The 25,729-nt window shown below is 35.4% G+C and overlaps 1 protein-coding gene across 2 annotated transcripts in view; it reads left to right on the top strand.

Annotated features, from left to right (window-relative positions):
• The window catches only part of Blimp-1 (PR domain zinc finger protein 1), a 38,819-nt gene that overhangs the window by 9,758 nt on the left and 3,332 nt on the right, over nucleotides 1-25,729 (top strand). Inside the window, exons 1-5 of one of the 2 annotated variants that reach the window (XM_018444401.1) lie at nucleotides 16,873-17,032; nucleotides 20,069-20,239; nucleotides 22,205-22,324; nucleotides 23,341-23,466; nucleotides 23,578-23,704. In XM_018444401.1, the coding sequence (XP_018299903.1) occupies nucleotides 20,075-20,239; nucleotides 22,205-22,324; nucleotides 23,341-23,466; nucleotides 23,578-23,704 (538 nt within the window). In that variant the 5' untranslated portion in view covers nucleotides 16,873-17,032; nucleotides 20,069-20,074. Of the gene's footprint in view, nucleotides 1-16,872; nucleotides 17,033-20,068; nucleotides 20,240-22,204; nucleotides 22,325-23,340; nucleotides 23,467-23,577; nucleotides 23,705-25,729 lie in introns of those variants that run through there. The other variant, XM_018444400.1, reaches the window with a different exon arrangement.

The raw sequence follows: 25,729 nt of genomic DNA, 5'->3' as shown, positions 1-25,729 counted from the left end.
TAGCACGCTTAAAGTATCCTATATTCCGCGATCACAATTAAATTGGCATTATCGATGCATCAAGGCCGCGTGCGCGCAGAACAATGAGAGGTGACGATAAATTATTACCGATAACATTACACCGTGGGATGAGAAATTCAGTAATGCGGAATTCTTTGCGTTCTGATTTAATCAAAGTGAGCTGCTGCTGCTGATAAGAAGTCATCCTCTTCTTACGAAACTTCGGATGGATACTTGTATAACATTCCTCCATTATATTCCTTCATTCCATATATATATCGACTGTATTTTTAACTCTGCGAAGGCAAACGCGCGTTTTGACTATCACTCACGATATATATGCTTTATTTATGTATTTAATGCTAATGCTGCCACTCGCGATTCATCATCACCAAATTAAAGCGGATTTGCTATTTGCCCGCTTTGACAAGAGAAACCGCGGGGAGAACTTCGCGATTATTTCATCGAGACGAACAAACTTTCCGAAGCAGTTTCCATGCATGTGGTTTAGGATCATTTGCCCTTTCGAAAATTCTGCGGATGAATACGCGAGAATACGACAATTATTAAAGTCGACGTGTGCCCGCAGCAAAGCGGATGAAATACCTGCGTGATCCCGCTGCGACCAGCGGGTATACAAAACCAGAAGACTGTAAAGCAGGAAGCGGTCCGGTAGGAAGATGCGCGAACGATGCTTGAGCGCGAATAAAAACAAGCCACGAATCCGTTATCGCTAAATGCAACTCTCTGGATTTTGACGTCGTGACAAATGATGGATATACGGTTAGAGGATTGAGTAAATGAGGCTCACGGAATCGGATGGCCGCGAGAAGATGGTCCGCGTCGCGAAGATTCGTACTGCGCAAAGGGATTTTTTCACGTAGCGGATTTACCTACTTTTCTCAACCAGCTGCCGACTTCCTCTACTGTCAATGCTGAAAAGTTAATCGTTCATCTTCTGAGCAGCGCTAAATTTAGTTCGCCAGGCGACTCGTACCGTGAACGTATCCTTTACTCTCACCATAGCCATAAACGCATTTTACTATCGCCACGGAAGGAGGTACACTTACCTAGAAAGATATCTTTTAGAATTTCCATTTTCTCAAGTATCTGCGAACGCTACTGGAATATACGCGAGTGGACGGAAGAAGCGAGTCTTGTCCGATTAGCAATTCAAAAAAAGCTGAGATTACTGGGCTAATGGTTTAAAAAAAAGGTATCCTTTAATCTCGCAAACGAATAACAGAGCAACGTACTTTAAAAGTCATTTGCGGCTTCGCTTTAATCTTCCTTAGCAAAATCGAGAAATTCTTGAAGATTCTTAAAAACTTTCAATCGACACTAGGCTATAAATATATGAACAATTTGATATCCCAATATATCAGATAATTATTATTCGATTATCCAAGTCCAGATAATTCGTATCCTAAATGTGAAAGTAATTCGAGAATCCATAAAATCGATTAAGCTAATCGAATATCAGTAAATCTATATTTAAAGGTACCTTAATTGGAGCATTTCTTTTCAGTAATGAGTAAAGAAATTTGAATTAACTTCTATCATAAATATTTTTCTTGGTAAAGAAAACAGAAAAATTAGATAAGTAAGATTTCATTATGATTATTAGAATAATATAAGCGTTTTTATATTAATGTGTCAATTATCCTTTTTTGTTGGTAATTATACTAACCAATCCTTGAAGTCTGATAGAAGAAATATGTTATTTTATAATATAAAAATTTTAAGGACAGAGAAACATTCATTTTCAGGAAATGGAAGAAGACTATGTCTTTCTAGATACAACAAACTTATATCGGAAAAATTGTTTCTGAACAAGAATTTAAAAAAATATTTTCAAATTTCTAAGGTAAAAATAGTGAGATGACTTATTTCGGTTAACTGTCGTGTAATGTTACACTTGTTAGATAATTAGTCGGAGCTACGGACCGAAACAGGATACAGCTGAGAGCAGATGGAAGAGAAAGAGAGAGAGAGAGAGATACATGGAGAGAAAATTCCAGGATTAGGAAGGCTTAGATACGCAAGAGCGCATAATTTTCGCATTTCCTGATTCTTCGGCGAGCGGCAAAACAGGCGGCGGAATTATTTCGTCGTGTTCCACAGCGCACGTTCGAATCGCATTAAGCGGATAATATGCCCGAGTCTCGGCGGCGAGTCAGCGCGCTCGTTCGTTATATAAGGTGAAAGGGCGACTGACATTGACATTGAAGTTCCGAGCCGCTCAATGCGGAAACGCATAAACTCCGTTATTTAATCTCTTTCGCAACGATTACAGAGGGTATATCACTTTATCGACTTGGCAAAGTTATGATACTTACGTGAACATTTCTCGTTTTATCAACAATTGAGAATGAATCATATACAGTGTGCACAAAAATAATATGAAAATTGACTTTGTAACAAATTTAGCGGTAAGTTGAACTTTGAAAAATTTACATATCACTCGCGTTGCATTTTATTTATTTTTGAAATTTTTTTTACATGTTGAAATGTCAAAAAAATGAGGTACAATTGAATTTAAGTGAATAGTGGGGACGAAATATTTTTGAAGTTTCGATCTTCCACTTCTCACAGTTCACGAGCTATTTGCATCTCGATATTTCGAGTTGTGAAAAAATCAAATATAATCAACAAAGCCACTTTAAAAATTCCGCTTTCAAAATTCCCTACGGATATACTGGTTTTATAAACCGTACGATAAATTAATAGTTTCCATTTTTTATAAACTTCTATAACACCAAAAAAAGTTTTACGAAATTTTTCAGTTTGTTGAAAGCGATATACATCGTTATACCGTATGCTTCGTTATTTGTGTTATTCAATACGGAAAAAAAAATTCACGTTATTGCAAAGTGTGCGACGCGCATTGATAAAGTCTCAATTTTCTCGTAGCCGTTCCGTGCGCGTTCGATAACCCCATCCTGAAAGCGAGAAACGTGTGCGCAAGATATAGAAACACTTGACCTGCCTCACTCTCTCACGCCACGTCGAGCACAATACCCGAATATAACCAACGTTTTTATCTGGCCGCGACAATTTCTCCGCGACCGTTTCGACGTACCACGTGCTCCTAGCATGTTATCAGTTTTGTCTAAGAAATTTTATAACGCACGTGCTAACTGTCGTAGAAGCTCAAATAAGGTCCCAATGTAGGTATATACATACAATTTTTACGTGTTTTTCAAAACTTATCTACATTGTTTACTTTGACTAATCTCTTGTTCTTCCACAATTTTACTCTCGCACCGTTGCCACGCAATGATATCTTTGCGTTTATCTTTTGGCAATGAATGTTATAATTCAAAAACTGAAAAGTTTAATGGAAAGGCTGGGCTCACATAGGCATTTTACTTATATTAGATTTAATGTAAAAAATCAAAAAATTTATTTAAGTCCATTTTGTATTAAATGCGTTGGAAAATTCTAAATGATTTATTCTACAGAACTATTAAATTTCAATTAATTAATGTTTCCATATAAAAATATTTAAATGTGTAAAAAGAACACAATTGTGAAATATTTTTATTAAATTTCATTAAAAAGATATCTTTTTATCATATGATACAAAAAATTGATGAAATTAATACATGTTTCATATTTTATAACAATTTTATATTAGATGTAATTTTAAGAAAAGTCAAGAATAGAGAAGACTGATTGATTTTGTCCCACTTTACTAAACGCGAAAAAATCAAATATTCTACTTTAGCTAATATAAATGAAACATATCGACATTCAGGCTATTTTTAAATTACTTTATTCTATTAATTTTACTTTATTCTATTTAAACAACACTTGTGACCATGTAAGTTTATTAACGTCACATACGGTCTATCAATTTGTATACATAGAGAGATAAAAAGCTAATTTCCTCATACTCAAAATTTTGAATTCATATCATTTAAGAGTTGAAAGAAAATAATAGCATTTTTAAGAGAACAAAAAGAAATCTGTAAGTTGTTGTATTTTATAGAAAGACATAAAACATATTAAAAATATAATTTTTTAAATTACAGAACAAAATGTAAAATGTAAAACTATTTTATAGATATTGAAATAAAACATTCAATATGAAATTAAATCATAAAGATTAAGCGTGGAATTAAATTAAAAAATTGTATAAAATTAATGTACTTTAATATATTCAATATATTCTCTTCTATACGAATTATTTCTACTAAGATAATTTCAAAAATCATGAGTTAGAAAATTTGTAAAAGATAAGAAGGAAAAAGTGCAGGACGTTCAATTGGCAGCACGCCACGACGAGCAGCGTGAACGCGCGCAGCCCATTTCGGAATGAGGATGCCGCGCTGGTGTGCCGGTTAGCGCGGCACGAAGTGTGCTATTACAAAATAGGTTATGCAGCGCGCAAAGAGAGTCGGGTTCAACAACCGGCGAGAACGGTGAACCGTGAGGCGCGCAGCTCGGTAGCGAAAATGATATAGCGGTCGTCCGTGACTGTGCGCGCTCGCTCGCGCTAGCAAGTAGAGAGGGACGCGTTTTGGTCGGCCGCGAGCGAACGCGCGGCCAAGAACCGGCGGCCGACCACGAGTACGCGCGATCACGTGTCCCCATTGAAAGCGGCCGCGCCGTACGGCTCAGCGCCGAGCCGCACCACTCGTCGAGGTCGGCGCGGCCGACGTCCGTTTCCACTTGTACTTTTGCGAAACAGCACGGCGCGCGGCGGCCGCGGGGGTCGATGTACTCGCGGCCGAAGGAAATCAGTTTCGGCGTGTTCACCGTGTTCTCTGGTTCTTTCGTAGGAGGCGTTAAAGAGAAGCATACAGCAACCGAATTGGATTGGCAATTTGTTATGTCCTGAGGCAACATGATTTTGGATCTCTTTCAAACAATGAGACCGCTTTTGATTAATTGAGAAAAAAGTGGAGAAACATAAGCCATTCACAAACATTTGCTCATTTGCATAACAAACAAATTACGTAACTTACAAATTATTATCGAATTGCTTGCAGAAAAAAATGAAAACATACAGAAAAAAGCAAAAATATATTTTGAAAGAATATACTTTATTCTTTACGTGATTATTACATCAAAATTGTATTTTAAAATTAAAATATTACAATTATATTTTTTTAATGTAAATATTGAAACTTATTTTCTGGGAAACTTTGTTTAACTTACTGTTTATCTTCTTTTCTAATTTTTAGAATTAGAAAAAGATAAAAAATAAATTGAATTAAGATTAAAGTTCCTTACATTGGTGGGACCAGATCTTATCATTGAAGCAAATGAGCAATATATACGTGTAAACAAATTACTTCAACAAACGATTAAAAATATTACTTTTTGTTAAAATAAATAAAATTATGAAAAAGATTCAAAATGTAAAAGACTTGCAATATTTCTTATAAAATTTAATGAACCTCTGGATTCTATTATAATACTTATATACTTATAAAACATAACCTTAAAATAATTTTTAAATTGCTTAGATTGTATTTCCTATGCTGTACGATATTCATTAACGTGAAAGAATAACTATTTCATCATATCGAAGAAAACATCGCGTCACGATTAATGAACTACATTTTGTCTCGTTCCTATCATTCACTGATCAAACGATACTCTCCTTTTGCTGTTGCCATTGAATACAATAAGGACCTTTGCGAAAGCGAAGTGTACGCTCGAAGTGCGCAGAGCGACACAGATGTAAATTACAGACAAGTCGTCCTTTGAACTAAACGATGTTTTCTATTTCCCTAATGCATTCGAGAAATGCAAGTAATTCAACGTTAAGAAAATCCAGCTTTACAAATCAAGGCTAACAGCTTCTCCTATATTCACGAAACGATTCATCTTTTGAACTCTTTTAATCATTAAACATGAATGTATGCATATTGTACATGTACTCACAAGTGTATAAAATATATGTCAAATTGTATTAATCTGAAAAAGAATTTAATCGATAAGTAGGCACACAATTTAATTTTGCATCTTAAATAACATTTCTATAAGAATTTATATTTTTTATTGTAAAGATTATTTGATAAAATAAGATATCAAATAAATATAAAAATCTAGTAAGTATCAAAAATATATAAAATATCACATATTCGTTATTAAATACATTCTTACTATCATTGCAAAATAATATAAGATCTAGAAGATCTCGAAATAATATTAAAAGACATTTAAATGAATCATTTGATAAGACATTTAAATAGTACACGTCTCAATGCTCAAATTATTTAAATAAAACTTATGATTTAATTATTGCAATTCTGTTCAAAAAGATTATCTTTCGATTTAATATATTAGTTCTGCATTTTTGCTGGAAGCAATTTTTAAACTTCTTTTCAATACATCTCATTGCTCCTTTCAATTTTGTTTGAATTTCGATATTAGTCAGTAAATCTTTTTCTTTTCAGCTGCATTTTTATGTTAAAAATAAGAAGAAATCGCATGGAATCAGGTCGGCAAAATAGGAGAAATAGGATATATTATAATTATATTATTTTTTATTAAAAACTTCAAACACATACACATACACATACAGAGAAAGAGAAAGAGACAGAAAGGAAGAGAGAGAAAAAGAGGAAGAGGGAAAGAACAAGGTTGTACCAGCACTGTTCTCTATTCAAGAATTTTGACAGATAACGTATCTTTGGTCTTCCATCTATTTTTCCAATCTGACTTCATGTGGCTTCTTCCTGTTCTTTAAGATAAAAATGCAGCAGAAAGAGAAGATTTGCTGACATCGTCAAGATTCAAAGAAAATTGCTGAGATATTGAGGAGTATCAAGAAAAGAGAGTTTGAAAATTGTTTCCAACAGCAGAATTAAAGTGCTTGAATTAAATCGGAAAAGAATTATACTAAAATTAGAATTATAATAATTAACTGATAAGTTTTTGAATTATAAGTATATTTTTTAATACAGTTCCAATCTATTTTTCATATACGTGTGTAAACGAAATGTTCTGTTTCCGAAAAAAGGTAAAAAATAAAAAATTCGTGATTACATTTAACGCTGTTCGAATTGTACTTTTTCGCTAAAGTTTCATTAATTCATAAATAGTACAAATTGTACTTCAGTCTTTAAGAAAAAAAGATTTACAGCATTGAAGATTTTCGTGAAATACATATTTGAAGAATAAAAGATTAAAAAAAGATTAAGGTAATAATAAAAGATAAAATGCAGGATTTTTGCGCCACCTCTATAAGTAGAAAGAGGCACTCGTCGTTTGGAGTAAAAATGCACAAAAGGGCATCGTTCGTGCACACACACATACACGTTCTCTTATATAATATGCATAAAGAGAAAACGCACACACAGACAAGGAAGATCCGGAAGAGACTCGTGATAAGAAGTCGGAGATAAGCGGAGAGTCAGTCGCCTCGAGCCTTACCGAAAACGAATTCGGTTTTACTTTTGGCCGTGCATCTCCCGCTTCTCTTTCTTGCACATTTCCTCCTCCGCCTTCTCCTCTTCGCCGTACAACGGTGCTTTTACGCACCTGTACACGCATAGACTCGCGACGCGTGCATAGTGTGGACCCACGTGTACGCCGTCCTCACGTATTCACGCATTTTACGACCGTACAGCCGCGGCGTTGTATATACCTGTGTACGGTACTTTCGGTATATACACAAGGCGAAGGTATGTACAGTTAGGCGAATGACGCGCTTCGTCCGTCGGTTCTGTTTCGATGCCGGAACGTAGTAATATGCAGAGGCAAATCGCGGAGACCCGTGTGTTGGAAAATCTTTTCACGTCACGCACACGCGCACATATGCGCACCCCATGCGATCATATCTGTCGCGCCGTTGCGAGTAAATACAGCGGTACCGTTCGTGCGCCCAATTCACTTCGGCTGATGCGCGTTCTCTATGACGATACATTCTGTTTTTCGCATTTGAACGCGTCTCACGTCACGTTCAAGGATATGAAGAGCTGACCTGCAAATCGCAACATTTACCATAAAACGAACAATTAAAAGAACTTGCGATTCTTCCTACACAGCATACTTTGTCCGAGGGACGTCCTAGGAATGTTCTAAAGGTATATGGACGTCTTCTGGACGTTTTTAGGATGTTCCTTGGAGATCTATTTAGGTTATAAAGGTTATAAAGAATCTATTATGAATTAATATTATTATTATACGAGATTAAATAATAATTCTATAGAAGGTTGAAATGAATAATAAATTTTTCATTTTTACTCATTGTATTATAAAATTTTACTCAATATGAAGATTTACTTCATTATATTACATTATTGAATTTTAAGATAAATGATATTAGATAATGGTAAAGAATTTAAAGATATTAAATTTAGGATAAAGTAACTAAATTGAAGAAATTAGACTAGCAATTAATTATTTTGCCATCATATTGATTATAAATTATTAATTTTATAATATTGTAGACGTAGCAGCGGGCGATTAGAATTGTTTTTCATCTATACGTAATACAATATTGAAAAGGTATTAGGAAAAATCATTGCAAAGCAATAAAGGTATCGAGAGAAAACATTGCTCGATATAGCGGAAATTACGCAAATCTACACACGTTCGAGTTCGTTCACCAACACGCGATACTGTCTCTTCCATCGCTTCTGCGGCAATACACGTACAGGATGTTCTAAAATCTTACGATCCCAACATCACTTCACTTGAATTAACCGGAAATTAAATCTATAAACATCTCTGTGTCTTTTTAAACATGTCTTTTTAATTTATAACAACATATTTTTTAATAATATTTTAAACTAAATTTTCGTTACAGCAAAATTCTGATTCGATGATGTATAAGATTCCGTTAATATTTCTCGTGTCCGATGAGGCCTAAACATCTCGACACTTTTATTAAGAAAATGCATCAGAGTCTATATAGACAAAAGTCCGACGATAGTTCCGGGACACCCCGTATACGCTATGCAGGAGCGAAAGGGGGTCCCCTATGGGGGTATCGGAACCTCGTTACTCAGTGCACCATGCCTATGGTGTGGTCCAAGTCCAAGTCCAAGTAGACCTCCAAGTGGGACAACGACCGGCAGAGACCTTCTTTCAGATCCGTGGCGAAGAGAGAATGGAGAAGGTGCCGTGGCGAACGAGGAGAAAGAAGGACGAAGCTCACTCAGATGCGGGGTGGGGTGCGGGGAGAGTGAGGTTGGTCGAGCGAGGGGGACAAGGAGGTAGTGGCAATCGCGAACTCACTTTGCTAATTCACTTGCTCGTTGCTTTTCCGGTTTACATTTTGCTACCAGCCGGGTACGACGGCCTTTAAAGCCGCGCTCGGCCGATTGGAAAACAAGATTTTCAATGTTACGCGCCGTGAATGGGAACTCGCCGAAATCGAAGATGCGGATTTTTCGCCCGTCATCCCAAAATGGAGAAAATATAGAGCAGTTTGTAAAAACGCGCCACTTTGAGCATTTGTTAGAGCATTTAATATGTTTCTACGGTTCTTTGTACGCGAAGTCTGTGAAATAACAACTTTTATTTCGTTTTTCGTAAATTTAGATCATACGACGTATTTTTCGTTTTCTAGTTTAAACTAAATATTTTTCTTATTAAAATATTGAAAAATACTAAAATATAGTTTTCGAGTTATAGGTGATCTAAAAGTGTATTAATTAAAATTCAGCTAAGTAAATATGTAACATGTTATTCTTGAGGCAAGAATATTTTTCTTAATAATATTTTATAATGCAAAAAATATTTATGGACATCGAGATCCGCGAAGACAATAAGTTTTTCCGCAAATTATTTTTGAGACGATTCTTTAAATCCGGGATTGTAACTGTCGCGAACAGTCCACGTTTGGACGTGCACTGTTTGAAACTTTTTAAGTGACAGGAAACAATAACAGGGAACCGGTAGTTTCTTGATGTTCAGGATGTTAAATATTTCAGTGAGTTTCCTGCTTGATGCACCGTTATCGATAGGCGAGAATACATGATGTGCCTAAGCGGACAGAAGCTAGATTTGGTATTAAATCAACCTCGCGGTAATACCTAATATTTTATTTACAGAAGATTCTCATGTATCAATATTTAAATATCGAGTATTTAAACATTAGAGGAATAGTAAAGATAGAAATCCATATAATTTTAAAGATTAAAGCTATTAGCAAAGGTAAGAGTTTGATATTTGCAAATTATCGCAACTAGAAGTTAACTAGATTTTGATTTTGTGCAGATTTTCATAAACTTTTCTTCTGTTTCGTAAAATAGGAAAAATTACTCGTATCACCTGTTTCGACTAACGTTTCAATTAGCGTCTGCTAATTCTACAATGGCCGATAATGAAAAGAAAAATCAGAGACTATATTTCCCCGGAAGGTCAGACAACTGGTTAAACAAGCGCATCAAATATTCGTTTCGTGTCCTCCGCGGTTAAGAAAGGTCTGGACGTCTGTAAGAAGGTCGATGCTTCGCCGACTGTGCGAGAGGTCGATGACCCATAAGGCTTTGAACCGGGACATGTTGCGTTTAAGCTTTTTGTAGAAAGTGCTGTTACTCCGCGTTACTTTTGTATTAAAGTGAATCCTCGCCAGCCTGCCGCGGAACAATTTACCGTTTTTCGCGTGCGATTCGCCGCACCGTGGCGTTTCAATTATTCTGCCCTTCAACTTGAACAAGCACTTACGTGAATGCACACGAGAATCCGAGCTGATTCATTTGCGGTGGAACAGTAATATTGGAAAGCAAATCATGCATCTAAAAACGCATTACGCTATTTAATTCAAGATATTAATGATCCGAAAGAAATATAAAAAGACGTAGCCCTTTGTGTTTAATGAGATTCTTTTGTTATCTAAGATTGCTATATGGATTTTTCATAAAATACATTTATAAAACATTTTTTCAGAAAATTTTTATAACAATAATAATATAATATTCATATTTTTCAAAATAATGTTTCCTCTTTGGCGAAAAATCAAAATATTGAAATCTATTACAAAAGATTTTCTCAGAAAATTCATATAATAATATCATGTGTATTTATATTTTCCAAAATAATATGTAATTTTCTTTTTTGTGAAAATCAAAATATTGAGAACTATTGCATTTCGTTAAAAATACAACAGGACTATCCAAACTAAAATAATCTGAATAATACGAAATAATACACAGAACTAAATATACACAAAAAATAAATTAAATATCTTGTCACATTAATACATATATTTATTTTTGTATAATTATGATTTCCTTAGTTACGTAAAAACAAACATAGCTGTATGTGCATTTCATCAAATCTGAAGTTCGATGATATGATTTTATATAGTTGGATTCTGAAGACATCTCGCGCAGCAAACAAATTTCTCCCCGTTATTCGCCGTAATCTTTACGCACACGCAATCTACTTGATAAACACGCATATATACGTACGCCGGACGGTCCGTTATATACTCCTAAAGTAACAGTTACGAGTGCGCGGAGCGGCAGCGAGTGCGCGGGGGAAGCGAAACACCTTGCTTCGATCCGAATGGGTTCCATGGAAACGACGTTTCCGGTTCACATTCGGTTTTCTATCCGTGGTGGCCGCTATTACGCGTCTGATTAGAAACCTACAAGTGACGAGCGACATGCTGCCGCTGCCGATTTTCCGCCTTTTTTCACGCGGCGTCGCGTCGGTGGCATCCCAATTTCTCTCTTAATCGAAAATTGATATTTTTCTATGAAACAATACGACGAGATTTATCACATATATATGAATGAAATGGAACGGAGAAAAATGATTAAAAATTATCTTTATGATATACCAGTAACTGAATGAAATATTTTCATTTCATAACATATTAAAATCAATCAGAAGTCTTGAGAGGAAGAAAAATAAATTACATTTTTTTGTATCTTTAAGAAACATTTTTAACTGAGTAACGTTGCGAAAACCTTTTTAAGCAAATTTTAATTTAAAATTTTAAGTATAAATTCGTGAATAAATATGCGGTTCCGGAAAAAATTTCTATAATTCATAATTTAGAGATTATTAAAAACTTGAATACAAAATCTAAGTAAGTAAATTTTATTTCATCTTCACATAAATTCTAATTCACTTGAAAAGCAAATATGTCAAATACTAATTTGTCAGTTAATTTTATCTAAACAAATTTATTTTAGAATTACTTTTAATGATGAAGCATTAAAGTTAGAATCATAATAATAATCAGATCATAACAAAAACATTTTTGATTCGGTTATAGTATCACTGTGATGCCAATGTCCGCGTTAAATGCTCGGATTCTGCATCCGAGAGTATTGACCTACAGAAAACGAACTATTCTGAAAGTTTGCAAACGCTGACGTTCGACTGCGATTCGTGTGCAAGAAGCGGTCGTGCCGTAGGAAATTAATATATCTGGTACACAGTCGTTCTCCTGCCGAGGAGGGAAAAGATCGACGACCCCGAGGAACGTATCTGGGTTAGTAGTCGTCGGCGATTCACGCGGAAACTTCTTTCGCTAGGCGGGACCGCCGTCGACTGGCTCGCCATCGTGGAAATCGCAACGAAGCGAATCGCACGTGTTCTTCCGTCGAAAAGTGAAATTTGGCATGAGCTGTCGTATCACGTATGCCCACGCCGAAATTTCGTCACACTGGCGAAGGTGGAGGAGGAGGAGGAGGTCAACGGCTTCGCCGGCCATATAATCGTAGCGTAATACGAGAACATCGTTCACACGTAGACCGGATTTGCCACGGTGTATGTGTGAACGACATATTTTATTGGCACGTACCCGTAGGTCTTTGTATTTACTTTATTTTATTTATTTATCTAAATTTGCAATACTTTTTCTACGCAGAGAAAAAGTATTGCAAATTTAGCTGAGAATGAATTTCTTTTCAATTTCTTTTTAATGATCAGCCGCGATTTAACGATCGGTCAAACGTAAATTTTATAATGGGAGTTTCGGGTAGAACGTATGGTCAAAGCAAGAGAAAAGTTGGGAAAAAATCTTGCTGGCAAATGAAATTCTACAGCTCGCTCGATTCCGATAAAATTACGAATAAATCATGTGTAACCCAATATTCTATTAATATCGGGTGCAGCACCAATGAATTATAGCGGTGCTAAATCGTCCTATGGTAAATATGTATTCTGCTGCTTCTGTTCTTCGTTGAAAACCCCTATTCTTTTTCCGCATAAATAATAAATATAATAAATCATAAGTATGGAATAATCGCTAAATAATATTAAATTTATACATTTTTGTATTACAAATATATATATATATATATTGCATTGTCCAAAATCTTGTAGCCAAATTTTATGGTAAGTCTAAAAACTGAAATTCTTCAAAAATATGTTAATATAAAAGATTGTAATATCACATTAAGATTTATTATTTGCGATTTTTACGACATTTAAATCTAGAAAACGATATTTTTCTATTTTCCAAAATTTCATAGTGATCGACTTTGTTTTTTCTTCAAATCGATGATTGAATTTGTGGAAGTACCAGTGAGCCCACGGTGATTGCTCACGTAACCTTGCGCGATCGAGACCGGTCTTTCGGATTAGGGTCCGAGAGTTTCAAGAGTTCGATGACCTTCTCATTTCGCGATATGTTCCACGGTTCCATCAACTAATCTTGCTCGAAAAGACTCGAGTTGCGCACGCTCTCTCGCATAGTCGAAGTGAACGGGGTTACCGATCTCAAATGGCCGTGACTCTGGGCCAGGGTCTGGGCCAGTCGGATTCCACGTACCCGGTGATCGCGAAGTCAACGCGCAAAAAACCGACCGAGGATTTGTATGCCGGAGACGCGTGGGCATTATATGGACCGTTGCTGTCTTCGCATAATTCGATAATAAATCGCAATGCTCCGCCGTACCCGAAACGACCGATTTTGTTTATACAAAAATTGCGATTGCTCTATCGAGCATTGATCAATTAAATAAATTGCGCGTTTAATTCATAAAGTATTTCATCGCTTTATAACTCTTAGTATACATTAACTCTTAGTACATGACATTTTCCGGTTCTTTACTATACACGCTATCATTTTTTTCTCGGGTTAACTTTCATTACTTTAACAAATATACAAAAATTATTAAATGATTCTTACATATACACTGAGAGAAATGTTTAGTAGGTATAACCATTCATTTTATTGATATGTGATTAACAAAAACTTTCTTACTTTTTCAATTAAAAATTGTGTTGTTCTGACTAAAATTTAGTTACTCCAATCAAAATTTGAATAGCTAAAATTTGATTATTCTAAAAATTTTGATTAGGACGACAAAAAAAATTTGGTTAGAATAATGAAAACTTTGTCCTAACCAACATTTGATTAGAATAATCCAATTTTGCTTACGACAATATAATTTTTAAATGAAAAACTAAAAAAGTTCTTGTTAATCATATATCAACAAAATTTTGATTGTACATACCAAAACATTTCTTTCAGTGTACTTTTATATTTTTAGAAAATATTTATAAGGTTGTATATTTAAAAAAAAATGTATATAAATATTATAAATCTAATTACTTAATGCTCCTAATTTTTCGAAGAAAAGAAATATGCAGAACACGAATGATCCAATCGTGTATATCTAAGGATTAGTATTTCCATATTTTCCCTGTCATTGACTGTTGGACCATTTAAAGATAATAATAAATTGTCTACTGATTTGTATTCGTGCGCATCGTACGTAGTCGCTTCATGCACCAAGTCGTGAATGAGAATAGATGGTTGGAGGGGTGGTCTGAAGTAGTCGGAGGGGTTAAACGTACGTTCTCGTAAAGGGGTTACGAGAGGGCGATAGACAAGGAGAAATAGCAAGAAGGATGCACCGAAGAAAAACATGAAAATGCCAAGATGAAATTAAATTATGACGAGAGAGATTTTTTTAAGAAGCGATCATAATACCTGGATTAAGACTATACAAAAGTCTCATTGTTTATATAAAAACTGAAGAATACTTAATAACTGACAGTAAAGATGCGATGCGCCGCATTTATAATGAAACATAATATCTAGTTATCAATAAAAATCAATAATACATTAATCATCTTTTACTTTTGACTTTTTTCAACCTAAAAATGATTAGAATATTTTTCATATTAGTACAATATTTAAAATAATATTGATGTTTTATATTGGCGTGCTGATATTTTTGAACGTTGCTAAAATTTTGAAAAACATTTTTCATCCAACTGTTAACCGAGCTTTCGCTCAAATTAACCAAACTCTCGCTTCTTCTTGTATCGTATAAAATAAACGTATCGCAAAAAATAACCTAAAGAATTAAAGTTCAGAACTGATCGGCACTGTCTTCTACTGTCATCGACAATGACGAAGAATGAACAAACAAGCACCGTGATGATGACGAGAGAAAGGGAGAAAGCGACGCATGGAATAGGGGTAGTGCGCCAAGGGGGTTGGTTGCACGCGCGTCGAAACGGGCGGTGGGTTGAAAGGGGTAACGGGAGACTGAAGAGAGAAAGAGCGGACACGCGAGGAGGGTGTAACGATAAATGGCAAGACGAAGATGCAAGAGGGAAATGCACGAAAGAAAAAGAGAAGAGGACGGGGAGGAGGAGAATGGTGGTAGGGAGGAACGAAGAGCAATGAGCGGGGTGTGGATCGGGGTGATAGACGGGGTTGGAAAGTGGCGTACGGTGAAGCGAGACGCACAGAGGGAAGAACGGGAGGATTCGGGGTGGCGAGGACCGAGGCAGGGAGCGGGAGAGAGAAATGGGAAACAGAGAGAAAGAGAGAGAGAGGGAACCTCCGGCAACGGGTCGATCGAAAGCGCAGCGCAGAGAAATGCACCACCTCTGCTCTGGTCTGGCAGCTTTGCGGGCGCACCACCGCGTCCGCGTGCGTCAGAAAGAGAGAAAGAGAACGACGGCGCGGGAGAGGGAGAGATGGAAAAAGAGGGAGAGAGAAAGGGACTGACGGAAGCGGAAGGGAGACCGACGTATATCCGCCGACCAATACCGACATAGGGGGAGGAAGACGAGAGGAGAGCCAAGCCAAGTCGCGTTGGGCTAGGTCAGGTCTACCCGAGTTCCACACACACCGTGCTTCTCTTGCGTGTGCCATCCCGCCGAGGAGAGAACCACACGAAGGCGGAGGCACAACCCCTTCACGAAAGAGAGAACTGCCGCGAACCTCCCGGTACTCGCGAGTGGGTTCTCCGAAAGCGTTTCGAAATTTTGAAAAGAAAAAAAAAATCCGCGCGTCGCGTTCACCAGCGACAACGAAAGATCGGTGCCGAAGAGTGTGTTCGCACGGAAAAGCCGGTGACAGTGCGCGTTCGTCGGATGACGCTTCGAAAAGGATGACGCGAAAAAGATATCCCGATCGGTAGTGAATAATCGCCAGTGTTGATGCGCGTGTGTCGGGCCTTAAGCTAGAATCGATTTCCTCTCGATTTGCTCCCGAGGAAGGTGAAAGAAGTAAAAAAAGAGAAGTGAGAAAAGACATCTCCTCGAAGGAGATTCCGATCGTCGATTCGTTCGGTGGTGGCGGTGAGAATTGGCATTGTTGACAAACAACGAAAGTGACGGCGATTCGAGCAAGGAAATGTCGTCCGATCAGTAGGAATCGATTGCAATTCCCTTTTTTCGATGTCCTGATAATCGATAAGCGTCGTCGACGCGTAGGTGGCCGCGTAGGGACCGCCTAGGTAGCGAGAGCCGGGGCAGCGATCGGCCTTACCGACGTAATTTCTCGCCCTCGTCCTCCGTGCAACCCTCGACGTGATCACAGTTAGATTAGATAAATGTTGAGGGTAAACGGCGCCCTGCGTCGCCCGCTAACGCGAGGCCAGGAGGATCGGGCCCTAAGTGCAACCGGGGTCGGCGCGATGCCGGTCTCTCTGAGGAACCACAGGATCACATAAAGGGTGATCGCCGGTCCGCGACGATTTTAGAACCCTTCGTACCGCGCACGCACGGTCGCGCAACGGCAAAGGGATCGTGACAGAAGAGGGTGTTCTCCGGGTGATCCAAAGTGGTGAACCTACCTACGCCACCTCGAGGAACAACACTGTCGTCGTGTTTGGCGGCATCCGATGCACCAAAAGCTGTGAGTATCATAAATCCGGCTTCCGACCGATTGACATCGCACAATTAACACGTATCGCAAAGTACGAGAGAATACACTTGTCAAATTATAGAATGCCACTGTAAGAATCGTAAATAACAAAACAAATTTTCGCGAGTAATCCTTTGCTATTCTGGAACCTAAAGTGAAAAAACAGGGATGTACGCGGCCGACATCGCTGCCTCGGAACTAACGGTGGTGAGAAAAATGGAGCTCTGTGTATAGCCTTTCGCTATTCCAAATTTGGCAATGATGAGAAAATAAATTCTCTGATATATATGTAGATCTTCTTCTTATGTGCGTATGATTGTTTTAACGAGTTTTACTTCGGAAGACCAGTGTAAAGACCAATAGACATTTCAAATTTCGAATAGAACCAATGGAATATATTATGAAGGGATTATAGAAAATGGAAATATATATATATATTATTTTCATTAAAAATAGATTAACAATTATCAGAATTATCAGATATAAAGAAATTGGAAAAATTTATAACGCAACGCATAGCGACCGACCAAAACACCATATATATCCTTTTGCTGGAGATCGATCCTGTACAATCGCGGCTGCAATTTTTGCAATGTTGCGTCTGCAGCGTTCTTCCATGTAAAATGCGGTGCATTGCGTGTTATTTGAACAATTGCAGTGGCAGTTTCCAAATTTTTCGTTTGGAAATTTCATTGCAAGATGAAATTCTAGAAAGAGAAAATAAAATATCGGCATCGATAAATATCAATTAAAAGAAGTAATTTCATTATATCGAAAAATGGTCAATTAATTCGGATGACATAAAAAATTAATTTTTTTGTTCAAAGAAGAATAAAATAGATATATAAATAATTGAAAGTTGATGAAAAATAAATATCACACAGCATATGGAATAACAGAGGGAAATATATCTGCGTCAAGCAGAAACCCCATTATACGATATTCGCCCTTTCGACATTTTTCGTGAAGGAAAAATAGGAAAAAATAAAAAAAGCTTAGAATTTCGAATATAAAAATCAATTTTTGAAGGAGCTTACAAGAGGATGAAAATAACCAATTGTTTGTTATCGAGAAAGAATTGAAAAGCCAAGCTTCTAAGTATCTGTAAAGGAGAAATTATCTGTAGAATATTGATTGTTAACCGCTACTTAAAAATCGCAAAGCTATCCGGCATGTAAATTTACATTTATTACATTTCAGCAAAAGAATTAATCTCAAAAATGCGATGTCTATTTTGTAAGAAATCGTTTTCCAGAAAATTCGGGAACATGATAAAACCCTTTTGGTCGGAAAATCGCGTCGAAAGCATACGCGAGCGAGCGGTTTGCGATACCGGCGATGCGCGATTTTCATGGAAATCGAAATCCACCGGGTAGCGAAAACCCTCAGCGGGTGGTAACGGACGGGGAGGACTTCGGAGTTTATGCCCCCGTCCGCCCCACCGCCCCCTGCTTCTCCTTCCTTCCTTCCTCCCTCTCTCCCACCCCTGCAGTCGATCAATGCGTGGACGGGTTTCACTTTCGCGGTGTTAAAGTGTTGCACCACCGCAAATTGAAGAGCCCGCACTGTCGAGAAAACTGGATTGCGAATCGCGATTCGTTCAATGACATTTTCCGTGCTGGCAATTATTTGATATTTTTTCATGGAAAAAATTCTTTGTTATTTTAATTTGATGTTTCAATCATCTCTAGCTACACGTGAACGAATGGTATTATTTCAAATTTATACGATCATTGATTATAACGTTACTTCGAATATTGTCTAAAATAAGATCTACGAACCGAAAGCATGTGGAAAATATGATCGAGGAACTATTCTAGATTACTGATCATTAATTGTCTTTATTCGTTTGTTACTTTTGTATCGATTCAATCGGTTCCAAATAGTTCATGTTTCGATTCAAGTGTATTGCAAATTTATCATTTCCCAGAGTTGCGCGAATATATGGAGCAAGGAATAGAACTGCGCACCGCCAGAACTTTTAATTATTCCTTCGATAACGATCGCGCCGGTTAACTTTTGCGAGACTTAATGATGACGCCTGAGCTTAATCGAGTGTTTGCTCGGCGATAAAAATAAAAAACGTAAACCTATAAAAAAATAACAGGTAAAAAATAGTAGGCATCAATGGCGAAGCTTCGATTATTCATTCGAAGTGTTATTGAACGGACGAGAGTGGAATATACGAGCTCGCTTCCTAGAGATCGTTAGTAAGTAGGATCGAATAACAAGCGGAAGGTAACACACATGTGACAGCGATATATACGATAAAATTAATAATCTCAAAACGTACTAAATAAAAATTCAAAGCCTTTCTAATGTACATATAATCCGCTTAAAAGGACATTTAATCCGTCATTTGATTGTACTTTCCGTGGCTACCGCAGGAATATAAATTAACTACTAGAATATTGTAGAATATTATAGAAGTCCTTAAGCTATAATGCAACTTCTGCCATAATTCATAACGATGAAATGTGAGATTTTGCGCACGGAAAAATTTTGCCGAAATATCTAAAAATTTAGTTAGAGATGCAGATTTAAAAATAATTTCGTTGAACCATCAAAATAATTACGTAAGAAACTCAAGTATGATAAGCAATGCTGTTAAAAATGTTTACATTTTAGGAACTATCTTCCTAGAAATTATTTTCCAACAAAATTATTTTTAGATTTGTATCTAGCTAAATTTTTAAATATTTTAACAAAACTGTTTTTTTCGTGCGATAAAGGTGATGCGAAAAATATCATGAAATAATTTTGTTAATCTTCGTTTCTATGCATCGTAAATACAGCAGATATTCCAAATATAGAAAATATATTATTAAAGTTAATTATAATTATTTTCTCTTCGATCCTATTTCAAACTCTAATTCTATGTTATTAAAATTTAAAAAATAATAATAAGATTAGATAAGACAATAAAAAATAAGAAAAAAATTTCTTAAAAAAATAAGAAATATTTTCACGCAAATATTTCGCGTCTTCTGACATCGAATGAAATTAACAAGAATTTTCTATTTGCAGCAAAGGATGGAGGCTAGCGAGTGGGATCACGCGACCTTGAGAGAGGAAGAATTCGAGCAACATGCCGTATATTTGGTACCGGATGTGTCGGCATCACCGGGCGATACCAATCGTGCCGAGTCGTCCTTGCCACGGAACCTGGTCCTCAAACCCTCTCAGGCTCTCAATGATGTATGTTCTTTTGCAAAAAAATTCATCTCGAAATCTCCTCAGTAGAGAGAAGGAGCTGCGTGTTTAATCGTGAAACGCATCGGATTATCAATTCTTCGACTATATCTGAACTCAGGCAAAATCACGCGAAAAAATTGATTTCGGAAAAAAATTACAATCTACTAAAACGAAACATTAAACGCCATCAAACTACAGAAATTTTGGGATTTAAATAGATATCTGTACACGCGAGAAATATTAATCGTAAACTAAGAAAACTACTGTTAGAAATTTGATAATAATTTAACTTTTAATCTCTCATTTAAAGTTTTCTTTTCATCTATCTGCTATAGTTTATAATCAGTACAAGTTCCAATTACAATTTACATAACGTATTACGAGTTTTCAGAATGTTCACTGAAATCGTGTAAAAAAATTTCCTGAGAATTCTTGGATCTTTTCCAAGTATTTTTGTTGAAAATTCTAGATAATATATTAGAGAATTTTTTAATGCAATTTTGAAATAAATTGGAATGAATAAATTAGAAGCAATAAAACAAATTATATATTACAAATTAGAAGAAAGGGATTCCCCATGAGACTATATCTATTCATTGTCTACAATTGGAGCCGCGAAATCTACATAGAATAGTATAGAGATGGTTCACTTCAATATAGTATCAAACTACTTTCCCTGAGCACTGATAAAAATTCCGTAAAAATCGTAATTTCCCTAAGGATAAAAAAGAAATCTCTGATAATTCTAAATTTTCTAGGTTTTTCCAGGTAAAGCCTGGTTTTATTCAACAGAATATATATATTATATAATTTTTATAAAGTAATTTTTTCTTTTTTTAATTTTTAATTTCTCATCAAAAGTTCCCGCATGAAGGGAGATAATAAACAGCAAATGATGTGAATTTTAATGATTGAAATGTCAAAAAGACATGATTTTTAGATAGGTTTTAGATAAATGGTATGGGGAGAGAAACATGAAGTGCACGAGAAGGCGTTGGCCGAACGATACCATGAAATCAAACTTGACCGAGAGACGAGGCTAATTAACTTACGAAGCATGACCTAGAGGCGAAATTGAATCGTTACACTTTCCTCAGCGCGGCAGAGGAAAGGAAGAATCGAGAACGTTCAATGCAATCGGCGCGAAACCTTTGCTCGAAGCTTCTCTACGCCGCTTATGAAATTTCGAGTCCGGCGTGGAAATCGAAATGTTCGCGAATCGTAACAGTGTAATATATTGAGAACGAGAAGCGCGCGATGGGCTAATCGACGTCGGTTAAGCTTCCGTTTGTCAAAAGAGAAACAAAAGCATCGGAAGGGCGCGTTGGACTGAAAGCACCGAAGAGTTAAATTAGTTTTGCCGAATGGACGTTTCTATGCACTAGGGCGGATTCTATTCTAACGTGAGCCAGAATGAAAATAGGTTCTATCTTCTGCCACGTATTTTAACACAACGCCGGAATAGATGAAAACGGGCGATGAGAATATCGGAGGAAGCAAACAATACGCTTTTACCAATCACCGATCATTTATACATTTTAGTAGTTTTTACGATTTCCATGAAGCTTAAAGATTCACAGAGAAAAATTTGTCGATAATGGCAAATTTTTCTGCTGGATTTCGAATCCATTATGAATTACACAATTGATTTATAATTCCGAATTAGCGCCATCGTAAAAATAACTCCTTATAACTACTTATTATAATTCTTTCTACTTAATTTATTTTTTGTAAATTTGTGATATCTTTTATTAAAACATAAAAATTTATATCAAGTTACTCGTATAAAATATGACGAAACTTATTGGAAAGAATTTTTTATTGGATGTATAAATGGCAAGGACTAAATAATTAACTATGAATGTATAAATGGCTAAGAGAGTTAAGAGGCTAATTGATGTTTAGTTTAAAATATGCATCATTTCTCAATTTTAGTCGACTCGATTAATTGGAAATTACATTTAGCAGGTATTGGGTGTATGGAGCACCAGTTACATCCCCAAAGGGACACGTTTCGGTCCTCTGGTTGGCCAGGTGTATACGAAGGATTCGGTACCGGCAGACGCGAACCGGAAGTACTTCTGGCGGGTAAGAAATCAATTTTACATCTCTTATTCAACCAAGATATTATTCAGATTACGCGGCAAATAACTGTTTGCCGAGGCAATGGTCAATGTAGACAGATTCGATAATACTAATGAAAATTTAAAAAAAGAAAATGCAGAAAAAGGTCTAAGATGAAGCCAGCAAAGATCAGAAACTGATTTTAACCAATCTGGCGAGTCTTAAAGCAAAAATCCGCGAGAAGCCGTTGATGCCTCGACGTTGTAACGAATTTATCAATTCGTTACAACGATTACTTAGTTCCTCCACAATTTTCTCACGAAACATACGATACAAATCATGATGAGAGTTAACAAACGCGAACGTTAATCAGTGCCTTTGCAGTAGTTTCTTGTAATAATTCAGTATTTTCTCATAAGAAAAATATTTGTGATAAAAAAATATAAAATGTTTGTAAAAATTTGAATTGTAACCTTAGTTGAAAATATAACTTTAGAGACTCTTTATAATCATAGAGTTATCAAGAAAATATATTATTTTCATTGACAACATTTTGCATTATAAACTGTTCGACAAGTATGACGCGTAACTTAATTGTTTCTTTTACTTTATATGCTTTATAACTTTTTTTTATTAATAAAGATAAGATTAATATATATGTTTACTTGTTATTATTACGTTTCTTAATATTTTACGTTTCGAGTGAAAAAAAAAAGATTTGTTATAATATGTTCATTTTTATATAATATTATTACAAAATACTACATGATAAAAAAACGTATTATGACACGGAAGGGTTAACGATGTAATAGTAAGCGATCAATGTTTATAGCGTTAGTTAAAATTGCTACTAATATAAAACTTTAAGAACATACAAGAAATTTAAAATATTTTCAGATATTTTTTTAATGTTTATATGTTTTGGAATATGATGGAACATATCTATAATCAACAAATGTATCCATAATTAAAAAACCGTGATATTCTTATGGAACCGTTTCAATCGTCGCAAATACAAAAATGATTTTCGCATTGCTCAGGTATACAAGAACAACGAGCTGTTCTATTACATCGACGGTTATGATGTCCAGAAATCGAATTGGATGCGTTACGTGAATCCCGCCTACTCGTCCGAATCGCAGAACCTAATAGCATGCCAGTATAAGGTAAAGTAATTTTGCAGATCGCATCTTGCGAAGGAGAGCGTATATTTTAAATCGCGTCTAGATTATGCGCAAGAAAAAAAGCTCACAATTGTTGCTGCATCTGTGTTTCAGATGAACATTTATTTTTACACGATCAAGCCAATATTACCGCATCAAGAGTTGCTGGTTTGGTACTGCAGGGAATTCGCGGAAAGGCTCAATTATCCGCTCACCGGTGAGCTGATGCTTCAGAGAATACGTAAGTAGATATATACTCCCCATAAGCTAATATAACGTGGAAATTAAATTATAATATGAAAATTTAATGTGCAAATCGTAATCTCAATATACTGCTAACACTTGTAATACATTAAAACGTTTAGCTTTATGAGGAAAGCTGTCATTTATAGCTTGTATTAAATTTCACTTGATTATTCATATATTTCTATCAGCATATTTCATGACATTTTTTGTTGTCTGTGTTTATGAATAATCTTCTGTATAAAATAGAAGTTATGATTTAAACGATAACTAACGTCGCTTAATACGATTTAATTCGAATTAAGAGAATTTTATGTGCCATCTGTGTCCACCTATATAGCAAAGAACCTTTCAACTATATGTATAAGCGATTTTGCAAGTTACAATGTAATGTTACAGAAACATTGTAAAGGGGTGATTAACTTTTTTGTCTGGCGTACCATTATGGAGATTCGAAATCTTTGGTGTGTCACTTTACTACAGAATTAAGCAAAAAAAAAGACCGTAATCTTACTTATACTTTCTTCTCTTGCATTGAAAGCAAAAAGACTTCTTCTGTTAAACAAAGTTTACTTCTTTTACTGTGTTCTGTTTTACATTCGTTTTAAGGTAAATAGTTTAGTATGAAAATGAACAAAACGAACGCAGCCAGAGAACTCAGATGTAAAAAATAAAGTTTAGTGGGGTACAATTTCTATTTTACTATGTCATTTTTTATTTCTTTTCTCATACACAGCGCGCACTTCTTTAGACGCACTTACTACTGAGAATGTCTTTGTATGCTAGTAACACGTATATCGCGGATTAACAACCCTTGTAGACATACATAGAGTATCTCAAAATTCTTGACTTAAAATCTACAGCAAGAAAGTTTTCGAAAAATTAATTAAAAAATTATTTGTAAATTTTTATTAAGCATTAGCTTCTAAGATATAAAGATTTAAATGTGGGTAATTACAGATTACATTTAATCATGTTTACTCACCTGTGAGTAAACTGAAGTGCACGCTCATCAGCGCTCACTAATACTATGCGTGACTTATGAGTAGGTAACCATCCAAACGTAATTGACCACATTTTAATCCTCATAGATCTTATAAAAAAATACTGCTTATAATAAAAATTTACAGATAACTTTTTACTTAATTTTTTCAGAACTTTCTTGTTTTAGTATTTGGAGTCGCGAATTTTGGAGCACCCTGTAGAATATAGCAAAGTTACAACAAAATTATAATAAATCCAAAAAACTATGTATTGGACTATAAATCTCTTCAATAGATCTTATACGTAAAATCGTACGTGCTAGCATAATCCGTAAGCATAATTGGCACGGACAAGCAAGTAAGTAAAACAATAGATACATACGAAAGCTGTCTTAAAATCTTTACAGTGCAATCGAATGTCGTATAATAAAATCTCATTTTGTGAACTTGTCTTTGTCGTGAACTCGTAAAATGTACTCCTGTCTATTTTCTCATTCCTTATTATATTTGTTTTTAATCACATTTAAAATAAAAATGGATATGGAAGAGAAAGTTCATAATAAAGACATTTAGTTTCGATGTTCACAATAGGTACGAGCGTTCGATAATAGAATATAATAGTAAAATTTATTTAAATAATAATAGAAAGCGATATTTTTCTCGCTCACATATCTAAATTATTATTTTTTTATGTTGCATGAATTGTGTCCAAATATATCTTAAGGATATATATTACACACATACTTTTCAACAAAACGAAAAAATCATGAAAAAATTACAGATTTTTCTATATTATATTTTAAAGTAATACAAAAAGTGTGTTTGATAATGATTTAGAGATCTGGATAAAAAATTATTTCAGTAAATAGATATTTTTTAAAAATAATTATAAAATGAGAAAAATTTCATTTAAACTATAAAATTGATTTATTAAATATAGATATTACCCTCGGAAATCTTGAAATGTTTCATATGCATAATATTTATTTTTATACAAAAAGTATAAATTTTCAATTTAAGTTACTTTTTACAGAGCAATG

Source organism: Mycetomoellerius zeteki, unplaced genomic scaffold (assembly GCF_001594055.1).
Source record: "Mycetomoellerius zeteki isolate Tzet28-1 unplaced genomic scaffold, Tzet1.0 scaffold149, whole genome shotgun sequence".
Classification (NCBI taxonomy): Eukaryota; Metazoa; Arthropoda; class Insecta; order Hymenoptera; family Formicidae; genus Mycetomoellerius; species Mycetomoellerius zeteki.
The sequence above is the reverse complement of the archived record's forward strand: the minus strand, read 5'-3'. Positions and strand labels throughout refer to the sequence as shown.